This window comes from Thunnus albacares, chromosome 13 (assembly GCF_914725855.1).
Source record: "Thunnus albacares chromosome 13, fThuAlb1.1, whole genome shotgun sequence".
In the NCBI taxonomy this organism is placed as follows: Eukaryota; Metazoa; Chordata; class Actinopteri; order Scombriformes; family Scombridae; genus Thunnus; species Thunnus albacares.
In genome coordinates, this window is record NC_058118.1 from 14,407,567 (window position 1) to 14,421,092 (window position 13,526).

The 13,526-nt window shown below is 40.3% G+C and overlaps 2 protein-coding genes across 2 annotated transcripts; one reads left to right on the top strand and one right to left on the bottom strand.

Moving 5' to 3' along the window:
- The first annotated feature begins 1,722 nt into the window (after window positions 1–1,722).
- Window positions 1,723–9,104, top strand: LOC122994991 (thrombospondin type-1 domain-containing protein 1). Its single transcript, XM_044369870.1, has 8 exons — window positions 1,723–2,091; window positions 2,984–3,102; window positions 4,240–4,634; window positions 4,718–5,378; window positions 6,787–6,948; window positions 7,122–7,542; window positions 7,644–8,154; window positions 8,274–9,104. Exons 2-8 carry the CDS (start codon window positions 3,051–3,053, stop codon window positions 8,910–8,912), a joined length of 2,841 nt encoding a protein of 946 aa, XP_044225805.1. The 5' UTR covers window positions 1,723–2,091; window positions 2,984–3,050; the 3' UTR covers window positions 8,913–9,104.
- A 171-nt stretch (window positions 9,105–9,275) lies between these two features.
- fgl1b (fibrinogen like 1B) lies at window positions 9,276–13,141 on the bottom strand. Its single transcript, XM_044369875.1, has 9 exons — window positions 12,297–13,141; window positions 12,103–12,201; window positions 11,617–11,863; window positions 11,233–11,392; window positions 10,984–11,081; window positions 10,753–10,841; window positions 10,529–10,654; window positions 10,360–10,424; window positions 9,276–10,022 (listed from the first exon to the last, which is right to left on the bottom strand). The coding sequence occupies exons 1-9, from the start codon at window positions 12,486–12,488 to the stop codon at window positions 9,842–9,844; spliced, it is 1,257 nt and encodes a 418-aa protein (XP_044225810.1). The 5' UTR covers window positions 12,489–13,141; the 3' UTR covers window positions 9,276–9,841.
- Between the last annotated feature and the right edge of the window lie 385 nt (window positions 13,142–13,526).

Sequence of the window (13,526 nt, forward strand, 5' to 3'; positions counted from 1 at the left end):
CTACAATCCAACTGTCTTTGAACGTATTAGACTTGTCTAGGATACATGCAAGACAAGACACAGCATATAAAATATGGAGCAAATCGCCAGATGTCATTCTTAAAGCAATGAATCCCCTCAGTGCAGAGGTTTTGTTGTGGAAATTCCAGTTTTGACTGTTTTGAAGCCAATTTGAAAGATAAGCATCTTTATTAATTGGCACAGTGAAGCTTTTAAAACAGATGCTTAAATCAGATAAGTGCTATCAGTTTACCATGTCTACTCACAGTATAGAAAGTAACAGAGGGTGTAATAAAATGCCACCTGGTCTAAGCAGCTTTCTTTCTAAATTTTATACTTGCTGCTGGGAGTTTTTCCCTTGGACTTTTCTTTTTTTAATCTCTGTGCGTCCCCATAGGCCCTTTCACACACACACAGAATAGCAAATCCTTTGTTCCCATTGTGAAGTGAGCTCAGCAGTAAACGGTGTTTCATCTCCAGAGAAGCTTCCTGTTTTCTGCTGGTTCTCTCTGGAGGAAAAATGAAGGTCTGCAGAGCTGTACAGCTGATTAGATTACCCTGCCATGTGGTTGACTTATTGATAGTAGATTAACTCAATTGGTTCAGGAAACCTTGAGAACTGAACTAAGGCAGTTCTGATCATAATAATTAGGGATTCATGCACGACATTGAACTTTTGGTGAACGTTTTTCTAAACAAAATGGGTCCTGTTCTTGCGTGCTGAGATGGATCGATTTACGCAAGGGTGCATTTTAAGTTAATCCATATCCTGAATGGCTGAGTGTCATCTGTTCAAATAACGGTAATGTTTGTTTTCATCAATGGATTATAGAAGAATGAGTTGTCAGTCATCTTATGTAGGGGAAAGGTAATCTGATGTGTGGGATGAATAGCTGACTGCATAGTATGAATTTTTTTATTTTGTTACCCTGCCTCCTTTTGTGGGCCAATTAGGATACAAAATGCTATTATTTCTAGTCTTTCTAACAAATATATCCTGATTTTCTGTTTAAATGTAATATTTTAACAGCTACATAAAATGATTTATGTGTGACTGGACCTTGAAGTGGTGAATTATAGATCCGTCTGCATCTCACATATTTCTCCATGTAGTCATTTTCCCCAGGCACCTGTGCTGAAGACTTGTGATGACTCAGGTGCCTGTTGGTCAAACTGATAACAATCTGTGGAGTGATTCACTATAATGCTATACTTCAAGTGCCAGGAGGAGATGAATAAATCTTAAATTTGTGCTATAACTTTCTATAATGCTCTTTATAAAATTAGGCTATATCTTAAACAAATTAACTTGCTTGTGAAGACTCTGTAAGGGGAATTCCTGTATTTATTCAATATTTTTGACATTTATATGAATGGGAACTCAGTTTTATTAGAATTGTAATACAGTTGTATGGGTTACTTCCTATTAATAGATTTGCTTTATTTTAAAGTTAAACCTCACAGGGAGGTAAACCCATCAAAACTCAGTTTAAAATGCAAACTTCATTATATGGAATGACATACACATTTCTTTGTGAATTACATTTGCAAACGATATGTGTTCATGCTTTGCTTATATAGGCCCCACATTTAATGATCCCTTCATTAAATTTAATGATCCCTTCATTAAATGTGGGAGTTTGCCACAACTTTTCTACATACGGGATATTAATAAAGGATATATCTAAAGGAGAGTTTTCAATTATTATAATTATTTTTACAGATACAGCATCTAATGGATTTTTAAGTAGTCTTTTCCTTTCCGGCTTTTTTCCTGAAAGAAACAGCCAAGTCCCACCTCACCGCACGTTCTTTACTGTAATGTGAGAAAAAATAGCGAGTTGCACAGAAATACGGCTGATTGGCTCAGCGAGCCTGCATGCTGTTGACCGTGAGGTGAGCGGATCTCTCACGCGCTCAAAACAACACCGGCGCGCGCCCCTGGTAAACTTCACTGGGTCTGTTACGCTCGTGACAGTCACTGATATGTATTAACAGTTTATCGGTCAGAAGCACAATTATACCAGCACATGGAGGGGCTGTTGCTGCGGTTTGCTGGAACAGTGGAGAAGAATAACGATGTGCTGAGATGTGAGTACAACAGCTTAATTTTACATGTAGCCCAGGAAAGAATACGAAGGTTATGACCATTACGAACCAGAGGTTGTTTTGGTTTAAGTAGCCTATAATTGTGGCGAAGGTCAAGGTTTACAGTCATTCAATACGTTTCATATTCACGCACAAGAGAGATGGAGTTTACAATGATATAACCGAATTTCAATGACGTGCTAATTAATGAGTAAGCACAAATACACTTCAGTTGACAAAAATATTTAGGCAACACTAACTATTTGGTTGGAAGCTGGCTGTATTAAACTCATATGTACAATATGATTTTCTCATGAGAATAAGGACAACTGTGCATTGATGTCAGGCCACTTTATTAGATTAATCCATTAAAAACTGTGAGTATCAGCAGTCTGGTGCACAAAATCCAAAGTTTTATGCATGTGTGATTCGTTTTTATTTGTTTCTGGGACAGAAAGTCAGTAACCTACAGTATTGTGTTTGTAAGGAAACAATATGAAGCTGAGGAAATAGGAACACTCAATAGAGAAAAGCAATCAGTGAAAACCAATGCAGGCAATCAAACAAGAAGGATTTTGCTCTACCTCATAAATATTTGTTATGGACTGGACAAAGCCCTCCTGTTCCTACATACTGTGCAATGACGGCAGCTCTCCATACCCATTGTGAAGATGGAAGGAAGAGGAAGACGTCACTGTAAATCCAGAATACTCACGGTCATAGCTTCATGCTCCGGCTTTCCTGTCTTTCATACCTTAGATGAGTGCACTACTTCTTCGATGCCTCCTTTTGTCTGATGACAGATACAAGCACTGTTGGTTGTTGTGTGCTGCCTTTTTTTTTTTTTTGGATTATTTATTTTTTGTTTATTTTGTAATTTGCCCCTTATTTGTAGAGAGGCCAGTGATGGTGGAAGGAGACGGTCATGTGGTGTAGGAGAAAACAGAGGCACAGACATCGGAATGCCACAAGCTGTCTCACTGCTGACTTTCCTGCTGGTGTGCATGGGATACAGTAAGTGTCACTAAACTTATCACCTTCATAACATAGCCTAACTCTGGGTTTGAAAAGGTTGGCAGGACCATTGATTTTAATGCAACTGATGAAGCAAACACATGTTCATTTGTCGTGTAGCATTCCATCCTGTATTCTAGGGTGTGCTCTCATTTAAACGGGAGAGGGAAGCTGAGCTGAAGGAAAAGACGGAGGAGTGGGGGGAGGGGGGGTAATGGAGGGTCAGCCTCTTCCTCTCCCCACACCCTCCTTGAGGATGTGAGGTTGGCACAACAGAATTACACACTATACAGCACAATAGCTATTAAAATAATGTGCTGCTGTGCTGACACATTTTAAATTTTTCACTGATACTGCACTAAAATATTCAGAGGTTTTGTTAAGCAGGTAATTACTAATGGTTTAACTTATTGTGTGCATGAAATATGTAGCTTACTACTACTGATACACAGTCATTGTTTTTGTGGATCCACAGTGTCTGTCTTGAGAACTGAGTTGTTCATTTAATTGCACTGGGAGCAAATTCCACTGTTTGTGGCTGCATGGTCATTAAAACTGAACTTGATTTCACTTTTTTGTATCATGAATCATGATGCATAATTATGTGGTCAAAAGTTATATAGCAAGTAAGTCACATTTCTCTCAGAGTTATTTCTAAAATATGTGAGAGTATCAGTTGAGAATGACAATTCCCATTTGACTTTCTCCTCCCACACAGTCCAAAGTGATAAACGTCAACTAAATGACTTAACATACTATTTTCCACACCTACACAGTTGTTAGGATAGAATCAATTCTGGAAAGCTTCCCCTCTTTTAGTGTAAAAACCATATTTCCAATACATGTAATAGTGAAGGTGAACACACTGAAAATATAAATACATAAATTCTTTGTCTGTCTCATGGAATCACTGCAGTAAATAGAACCAGAAACCCTCAGTGAGCTCGGTAAAAGATAGCTTGCCAAGTCACACAAGAAGAAAATTGAAAAAATCACATACAAAAAGCAGATATTTCAAAAGAAAAAAAAAGGAATGAACAATCAAGGAAAAAATCTGTGAGATAACATTTCATCCATGTTCAGAACTTGTTGTGCAAGGTGCATGACTTCTCACTTTATGTGCATCCTCTTCTGCAGCTTTGGCAGGGCTCAATATCTGGCCCTCCTTCCACGTTGCCCTTAGCAACGCCAGTGTGTTTGTGGACTTCAGTACAAAATCCAACAGCGGTGCCATCCTCAACACAAGCCTCTCTCTGATCAACACGGAAACCAACACCACCCTCCTCACCAGGACTCTCACTAACAGCCAATCTGCGGGTCGGGTGGAGTTCAACTGTTCATGCTTCCTGTATGCAGGAACTTTCCGGTTCCTGCTGAGGCAGACCAGCATCACTGCTGTTCCTCATAGAAATGGGTCACAGGGTGGTAACATGGAGAGCACTACCTGGTGGTGGAGTTCAGAACTGCAGGTGCAGTGGCCCACCTTTCACATCGCTGTAGAGAGGGCTGGAAACCACTCAGGATCTTTTCAGGCAAGACAAACAAGATCTCACACTTCACAAACTAAGTGTGAACAGAATGATTCCCTAACATCTCCTCTTCTGTCTCTGTCCAGGTCGGGATATCCACCAATGAGTACTTTCAAGCTTGTTCCAGCGGCTTCGAATCTGCTGTCTTCCTTGAAGTCAACTACATGGAGTACAACCAGATTGGGCGAAACAGCATCGACAAGGTCCGAGCCCGCACACGACATCAAATTAAACCCCTCCGTTCCCAGAGCATCGAGCTGTCATGCGCCTTCCCCTTCACAGAAAGAGACTTCATACAAGTGGCTTTACGGTCTCCTCATACAGCACAGGAAGTGAAGAGCTCTGGGCCTCTCTACCTGTCCCGTATCTTCTCCTATAAGCTGCTGGTGGAAAATGCCAACGCATACAGGAGTGGTTGTGAAGGGACTATGACTGTGAAGCTTGTAACCCCACCTTGTGCACACATCAATGGGAAAGTATTGCTGTATAAGGATGTGAGTGCTGGAAGAGGGGTTGCTGTTTCCACTGGGACAGGAGCAGGAGGAACAGCGCTGATGGGGTTAGGAGCAGAGGAGCCATCATCTTCTCCATTGGCCTTTAACTGGCTGACTCAGGGGGAGAATGAGACAGAATTCAATTGTTCTGTGTTTGACCCAGGGAGGAATAAGTACTGCTTCCGTTTTGTTTTCAACTTCAGTCGTTCCCCTAGTCCAGCACAGACCTGTTTGGTAGTTCACAGGAGTGCAGGTGAGATTTAATATGTAGACACGTTCCCATTTTGAGGGAAGGAGGGCTGCTTCACTTAATTCATCCAAATATTGTCACATTGATGAAATCAAATGGTGTCATTACCACATAGGCAATGTTCAATATTCAAAACAGTTAAGTTTAGTAAGTGTTTTTACCTTCAGTAATTTGTTTGGCTGCAGTTATTACTGGCTTTTGATTACTGATTTTATGGTTTTTGAAATTGTATTTCTTACCTTATTAGATATTTAACTTATAGAATCAACAAATTAGTATGTTAAACCAATACATTTTAGTCACATTAGTGACAGTATTTAACTGTTATTATCCTAGTATGTTACTGACTGTGATTTGTTGTCATTCATAAATAACAATATGCTGTTGAGAACGAGCATTGCACCATAAAAAAGAATTGGTAACTTCATAAGGTTCACAGGAATATGTCCAAATGATAGGCAGCTTGATGGTGGCATTATAAAATCAAACTTTAAGAAGAGAAAATAAACAACACATCGCAAATCCCTATTTAAGGTGGTGAAAGACTGAAGGAGTCATCCTTTTTTTGTAGATAGTGAGGTGGAGGGTGACCTAGTATGTCTTTACTACATGACTTTATCTGTGTGGTCAGTTATAGACCTGCTATGCTGAAAATGTTATATATAGTATGTTATGAAAATGCACCATGAAACAAAACCATGAAACCAGTGCCAACACAGCATATTACCATACTATAGAAAATAGGCAACCTGCAGCTAAGTTAACTCTCATGTTGTACATTCCAGTGTCGCAAATTGTACAGTACACAGTGTCACATCATTGTGAAGTATCAACCTCAACACATAACCAATCATTCTGTATAGAGATACACAATTGTGTCATTCATAAGAAAATATAATGTTCAACACCATTAGAAATAGATGTACTGCAATTAAGCCCACTTACCAAATTAAATGGAAATCCATTAAAAAAGTTGTTTCATGGTCATCACGACACATTTAACATAGTTATAATTATTCACACATGGGGGTAAATCAGCCACGACTGTTGCTTTCTCATTATAGAAAGATTCTTGCAGCTCTGTCCTTGCTTTGTCTATTTTGGGGATAAAGCATTAACTGGTTCATGTCATACAACGTGATAGTAGTGTATTTTTCAGCTGCATCTAGAAGAGTCTGATTTGTTATACTTCCAATGGCTTTTTATTTTCTTAAAATACTCCAAACATTGCATAAAATTCATAGTGTAAATCTTACTGTTTCCTGATAATATGGATGAGGACAGCATAGAGGGCTTGTTAGCATGTGAACATGTGGATGAATTAAGAAAATGGCAACACAGAATTAATATTTGCAAGCTTACTCATTCATTTGCTATTCAACATGCTTTTTGGTAATCTGTTACTCTGCAGACTCATGGGGCCCCTGGCAGCCATGGAGTGTGTGCAGTGTGAGCTGTGGAGAGGGGGTGAGGGAACGAGTGCGGGAGTGTTTGCTGCCCTCAGGTGTGGGAGGGATGCAGTGCACTGGCATGGTGAAGGAACAGTCCCTCTGCTCACTGGAGAACTGTATCGGTCAGTCTCTTCTTCTTTTTCACTCTCTCTATCCCTGGATTTTTTTTTCTTTTGCAGAATGTCACTTTTTCTTATTTCCTAACGTTTTCTAGACTAGAAATAAAAAAAAAATGTCCAAGATGCACTGTGCAGCACAACATATATAAACATTATTGTCTCCCTTTCTTCCCCAGTGTTGCCTGCTCCTTCTCCATCCCTCCCTCCTGTACTTGTTGGAGTTGCACCGCTAGGTGGTAACATGGTTGTGGTGGTTGGTATCTCACTTTGTCTGGCTGTGATTCTGGCCACTGTTGTGGTAACTGTGTGGAGAAAGCTTTGCCAGACCCCTCAGTGCAGCTCTGTTCGCAGAGGCTCCATGCATTCGCCTGGTGGACGCAAACTCTCCGATGAGGCCTCCATTTGTGGGCACAGCCTCCAGAGACCTAGCCTGTCTGACAGCCATAGCCCACCGGGGGGCATGAGTGTAGGTGTGGCCCAGACTGATAGGCCTTCTCTGGGCAATCAGCCTCTCTCACAGACCCTGGTGATACCTCTCTCACAGGACCCAGAAAGGCTGTCTCCCACAGGTCAGAAGATGTTGCCACCCATATTTGGGTACGTATGTAATATTCTTTTACTTTAATCAAACATAGACCATTATTGTCAAACTTATTCTATCAGTTTCCAGTCATGGAAAATGAAATGTGTCTCCCCAGGTACCGGTTAGCTCAGCAGCAGTTGAAAGAAATGAAGAAGAAGGGGTTAAAGGAGGCCACACAGCTGTACCATGTCTCTTCAAGCCCAGTCCATGACACCTTGGTAGAGACATCCGCTTCACCCACCAACTCCCCCATTCCCACACCAACTGGATTTGCTCATTCAACGCTCCCCTTGGGCCTCCAGGATGATGCCAATCATAGCCATTTACGCGTTGCAGCTCCCTTTTCTGAGCTGCCACCGCAGACTTCTAGGATCACGCCAGACAGATTGAGTCCAAGAGTGGAGCTGGTCTTAGGTCCTCCCATTCCTGGTCATGCAAGTGGGGGCAGCTCAAAATGGCGTGACCGCACCGCTGACTGGGTGGAGATGGTAGAGAGGAGCGGATTAGCTCATAACTCATATAATAAGAATCCAAATTTCCGCCGGACCTCCAGTTTTAACGACACTAAACCCCATATTTCATCCTCTGCACACTCCAGACACTTCAGAGAAAGGAGCATGACTCAGGTTATCTATCCAGCTATAATTATGCATTTCCTATATAATATATATAATGTCATATATATGTGTAGGTCTGTTTAAGCCTTTTGTCAAGATTAACAAAGATCATACCTTGTCCTTTTCAGGTGGGGTCTCGGACCCTTCCTGAAGGAAGCTGTTGGACCAAAGGAGGGTGGGAGAGGCAGCCGTACTGCTCTTACCCCATTCCAGAGCATGGGGCCTCAGAGTGGGCCAAATCCAGACCTCAGAGAATCGACCAGAGGAAGCCCTGGATAGAGACAGCTGTTCCTTCTCACAACACTGAACTCAAACACATAGGAACCAACACAAACATCACCTCTGAAAAACACGCCAAAGCAGACCTCAATGGCACTGGAGAAAGGCAAAGGAGTGGTGAGACAGGAGGTAGAGGTGGACAGGGAATCTCAGGGATCGGGGGTCCAACCATGGTGCCTGCCAGTTCTCGTGGAATGAACCAGCTGAGTGTGGATTGGGCGGAGCGGGCTGAGCAGAACTGGAACCGCCGTGGCCCGTCGCCTATCCAGAGGAACATCCTGGCCCGGAAATTAAAGGAGGCTCAGTCTTTCTCTGGGGTCAGAGGTCGCCAGCGCAGCTCCACCTTCAGTATCTCGTCCTCAGAGCAGAGGAAAGGTCGCTGCCACTCTCTGCCAATGTCTGGAGACTACATCAGCAATGACAGCTCTCCCTACAGGCTGAGTGAGGCAGAGCAGAGGATGTTGGACCTAGATCTGCCCTCAGCATAGGAGAGGAGGATTAGATGACACGGGTTTGTAATACTACACTAGGGAGGAATTGCTTTTGCCATATACATACAGTATATTCCTAACATTAACCACTATCTGTGACATTAAACAATACCCCAACCTGAACATACATATCTGTGAAGATTGTATGTATGTTAGAGATTTAGAGAGTTTGCTTATCTATGGGAAGGAGAGCAAAAAAATACAATATTCAAGTTAATTCAATTTAAAAAAAAAGAAAAGTTTTTCTCTTGCATTCTTTCATTCTAATTATTTTAATATTTCAATATATGCATTATAATTGAACATATTTTTGTCTAGTTTGTCAGAATTTCACTTTTGGAACAGGTTTTGCTGTATACAGACTACTGTATATGCTATAAGTCATATTTAATATGGCCTTGTACCTACATCTGTATGCATTGTTAAATACAGTACCTATCAAGGACAGTATTCAAAACACTACAAAAACAGGTTAGTCTTACTATTGTACACTGCTGAATGTGCTGTTCTTACCGTGCTGTGAAGTTGCACTGTGCTGTAGTGAGAACCAGTCTCACTATGATGTAGTTTACTGTTAAGGGACAGTTTGAATGTGTCATTTAGACAAAAGTCCCTCCTTTGAGAACATGTGATCCAAGCGATGTCAAACATTTTTCATGTGTTTTGTGTTGTGTCTTGTTGCGATGTTTGAGAGCAGTCAAATATGAACTTCAGCGAGACATTGTGGCTGAGATGCAATTTGTTTTATTGTTTGAGTAATATCATACACTTTTTTGCTATGAAGTGCCTACTGGAAAACAAGAGTTACTGTACTATGTATTTTTATAACTTTTTCAAATAATGAAGCAAAGGGAGACATTAAAATATAAAGAATATAAACATGCCATCAGTCTTTGCAATTATTCTTTACATTCAATGTGGTGTTTTTAAATTTCCCCTGCACCACTGCCCGCGGTATCCAAGAAAACCAGAGGTCGCACCTTCATGGTGGTGTGTCGAAGGGAATACCAAAGACCCTTCCAGGTCCCCCACACCACACCATTGTCAAGTCGGCCCTCGTACTTCCCTCCACGGTAGAACTTTCCATTTAGGTTGGCTGCATGACACCTGTAGATAGAAAATTTACAGTTCACAATGTGAAATGTGTAACATTTTCCAAAATATAAATATTTGTTTTACCAACTGAAGTGACCCGAATCTAGCTTTTACATTTTCTAATTGTAATTTTTGTGTAATAAATCGGAAAAACTGGGTTGTTAGCTTGACCAGTATTCTGATTTTTTCCATGGTTCAACAGGCAAAAAAAACAACAACCCAGAACACAAACTCAGACTTTATTAAGAAAAGACAGTCAAGTGGAAATGTTTGCGGAGTAATCAAACAAAAGGAAGATCACAGATAGAGCAATGGTAATATACATTTGGCTTGATTTGAAAGATCTCACCTGTTGAACCACCAACCTGCCTCATTCTCCTCGGCACAGTTGCCCTGAAGGTAGCGGTCATTGTCCTGTCAGTGATCATCAACATCATCAGTATAATAACATCAGTAATATCATAAAAGCACCATCTTAGAATGGTAAAAAAAAAAAAAAAAAAGGACAGATGACTAACCTGATCCTTGGTGCTAAACTGCATGCCGCTGAGGCAGGCAGACCACTGCTCCACCATCCCTCCACCACCTGTCAGAGCATCTCCAGCTTTCCCACTGTACAGCTCATATTGGAGACGGTACTTATCCTGTAGTGGGCATTGGAGAAAGTTATTGTTTGTTTTGAGAGGATTACAGTTATTTCATAGACCAAGACAGTCCTGTAAAATTGCTGAATGAATCATACGGCTTCATCGGTGATCCTGAAGTTTTCATAAAATGCATAGCTTCTCTGTCCATCCCAGTCCATTAGGTCTATTTTCACCAGGTTCTGACCTTTAGGACAAAGACATACAGACAATAAGAAATTAAACCAGGCAGAACATTTAGATAAAACAAGACTGTTCCAAAACACACAGTATGTAAAAATACTATAATTTCTGGTTTTATGTATTTGGGGATTCTGTTAATTGCTGACCTTCTGAGAGTAGAGAATACATATTCTCATTTCCCAGCCAAAACTCATCATTCCACAGTTTGAAGTCACCAAAGCCGTCTCTGTAGTCCACCCAGTCTCTAAAAAGAGAATTGGGCAGACCTTTTACCTCACATGAAACAGCTGTGTAACAGGTGTGTATCAACATCTACATTGTAATCTGATGCTGGACTTTGCAAGGACTTATACTTTCCCCAAGTAGTGTACTGTACACGGGCTACTTTCTCAAACCTGTTGAAGTCAACTTTTCCATGCCGACGTCTCTGAAATACTGTCCATCCTCCTCCATCCCCCATGTCACAATATGCCAAAAATGGTTCCTGGTGTGATTTGGGTCTGATACGGTAGAAACCGCTGGGTGGCCTCAGTCTGTCAAACAGCTCAGAACAGTCTAGGAAGACAACATTGAAGCTTTAAAGATTGCTAATTGTCATCTTTACTGTTATACAGCGTACTTCACATTGCATATTAAAGACCTATAAACTCACTGAATCTGAAGATTAAATAATTTTCTGAATTCTTTCATGTACTGTAGGCTCTTTAGATTGCACATCCCAAACTTAAATTTTACACCCCGACACTGAGAGAGTGAGAGAAAATGAGAGCTTTTCTTACCTTTGTCATATACAATTAAATTGCCTGCTGGTGGGAGTGGGGTAATCAGTGTCCCACTGCTGTTGTTTTTTACATCAGCATCTGTGTCTGGAGCAAGATCCGTATTAGACCAGGTAGATTGTAGTGGACGGAAGTATTTGTGCGTCCGCAAGTGCTCAACTTGCCAAGCCCCGATCAAGAGTTTGTTTTCCAGTTTCCTTATGCTGCGCTTGAGAGCTGTAACCTCTGGCCCACATGAGTCCGTCGCCTTAAATGAGGAAAATAAAATTAATATTATACCAGCATCCGGCGAGCAAGGGTTGTCTCTGCAGGCATCTATGAAACAAATTTTTATTTATGATGACTTATTGGCCTTTCTAGGAATAACAGTTCTAAAACAGCACCACCTGTAATTTATGGCTTTTGCACAGGTATGTGCCTCTTTTCAATGTGAATATACAAAGAGAGAAACATATCCTCAAGTTCTTAGAGAGTAGGATTACCTACTGAGAACTGTGTAGACGAATCCATGGTTGGGAACACCAGAGTCAATAACATGAATGCTAGCATGCCTTTCAGGAAGAAGTCCCTTGTTGCAATATCAGTCTGAAATGATAAAACACACAAAATATGTATTTAGAAGAATATACAGGCAGTTGGACAAGAGAATGTACAATTCTTCATAGTTTAAAAACCTCTACCTTCATTTCACGATGCCTCCCCTTGTTTTCTCCAGGTTCAGTGTTCTGTTCCTCTAAAAATTTGTCAGCATTATTTATAGGTGGGGCCGGTTCTGCATGGTCCACATTAGAGGATCCAGAGTCGACCACCCTTGCCAAACGCTGAACACCAGCCAGTTTGTCATTTTTTTCCTTTATCAAGAATTCTATCATTGTGAAAGAGTAGCTGATCCCAGAGCTGCCAATTTCTTCATGGACAGAAAGTATGAAGTGGACTCCATTGCTTACATACCAGAGGTGCTGTTGATAGGATTTTCTTTTTTTTTGTACATCATGTTTGGGTAAATAATTTTAGGTTCATTTTTCATTTCAAGTATTGATTTGTGTTACATTATAATTTGTTAGTAATGCCTTCATTAAAATTAGATAATTTTGATCCTTAAGGGGACAGCATTAAGTTAGACTACACTGAACACTATACAAAACTATATCAGTATTTTGCCTTTGAGTATTTAAAATAACAGCAAACTCAAGAAACATGAAACAAGAGATATCAACACCAAGAACAGCAGATTCATTTTAACAGATGCTTCTTTTAGAAGTCAATATGCAGTGTAGAAGGGCTCCCACCAGTGTTGGCTGTTGGTTATTGCACTGTTACTCATTCAAAAAGTGCACTAAAACAGTTGATATTATTTATTGGTGTACTGACTATTTTTTATTGTGCTATATTTTCCATATTTAAATTTTATATCAATTTTACATTGATGTATTTTAAAATTTCTACCCAACATATGACTGTTTTTAGCCACTTTGAAAACCTGTTTATTAGAAGAGCTACAAATAATAAACTTTACTTGTGAACATGTACCTACATACAGGTGTACAATAATATATAGTAGAAGTAACAACATGTACTAACAGGTTGGATTTATGCAAATAAACAAACTGTAAGAAGTTTATAATGTTATATAGGTTATAGTCATAGGTTGTTTGCAGTGTTTTGCCCTCCTGAGCTCAACTCTTTCAACTTTAATTCATCCTTTCCTTATAGGAAAAAGTCCAATGTTGGCAAAACCTGAAAAAATACAATTTCTAAATGTACCAAATTGAGAAATAAAAATCAAACCTCCAACACACTGTGTTTGTCGCCCTCTTTGCAGAATAGATTTTATAAACCATATAGGAACATTTGGTGTTTGAGAATGTGCATTCAATTAAAACCAGATGTTTCAAAGAGGAGGGAGATGT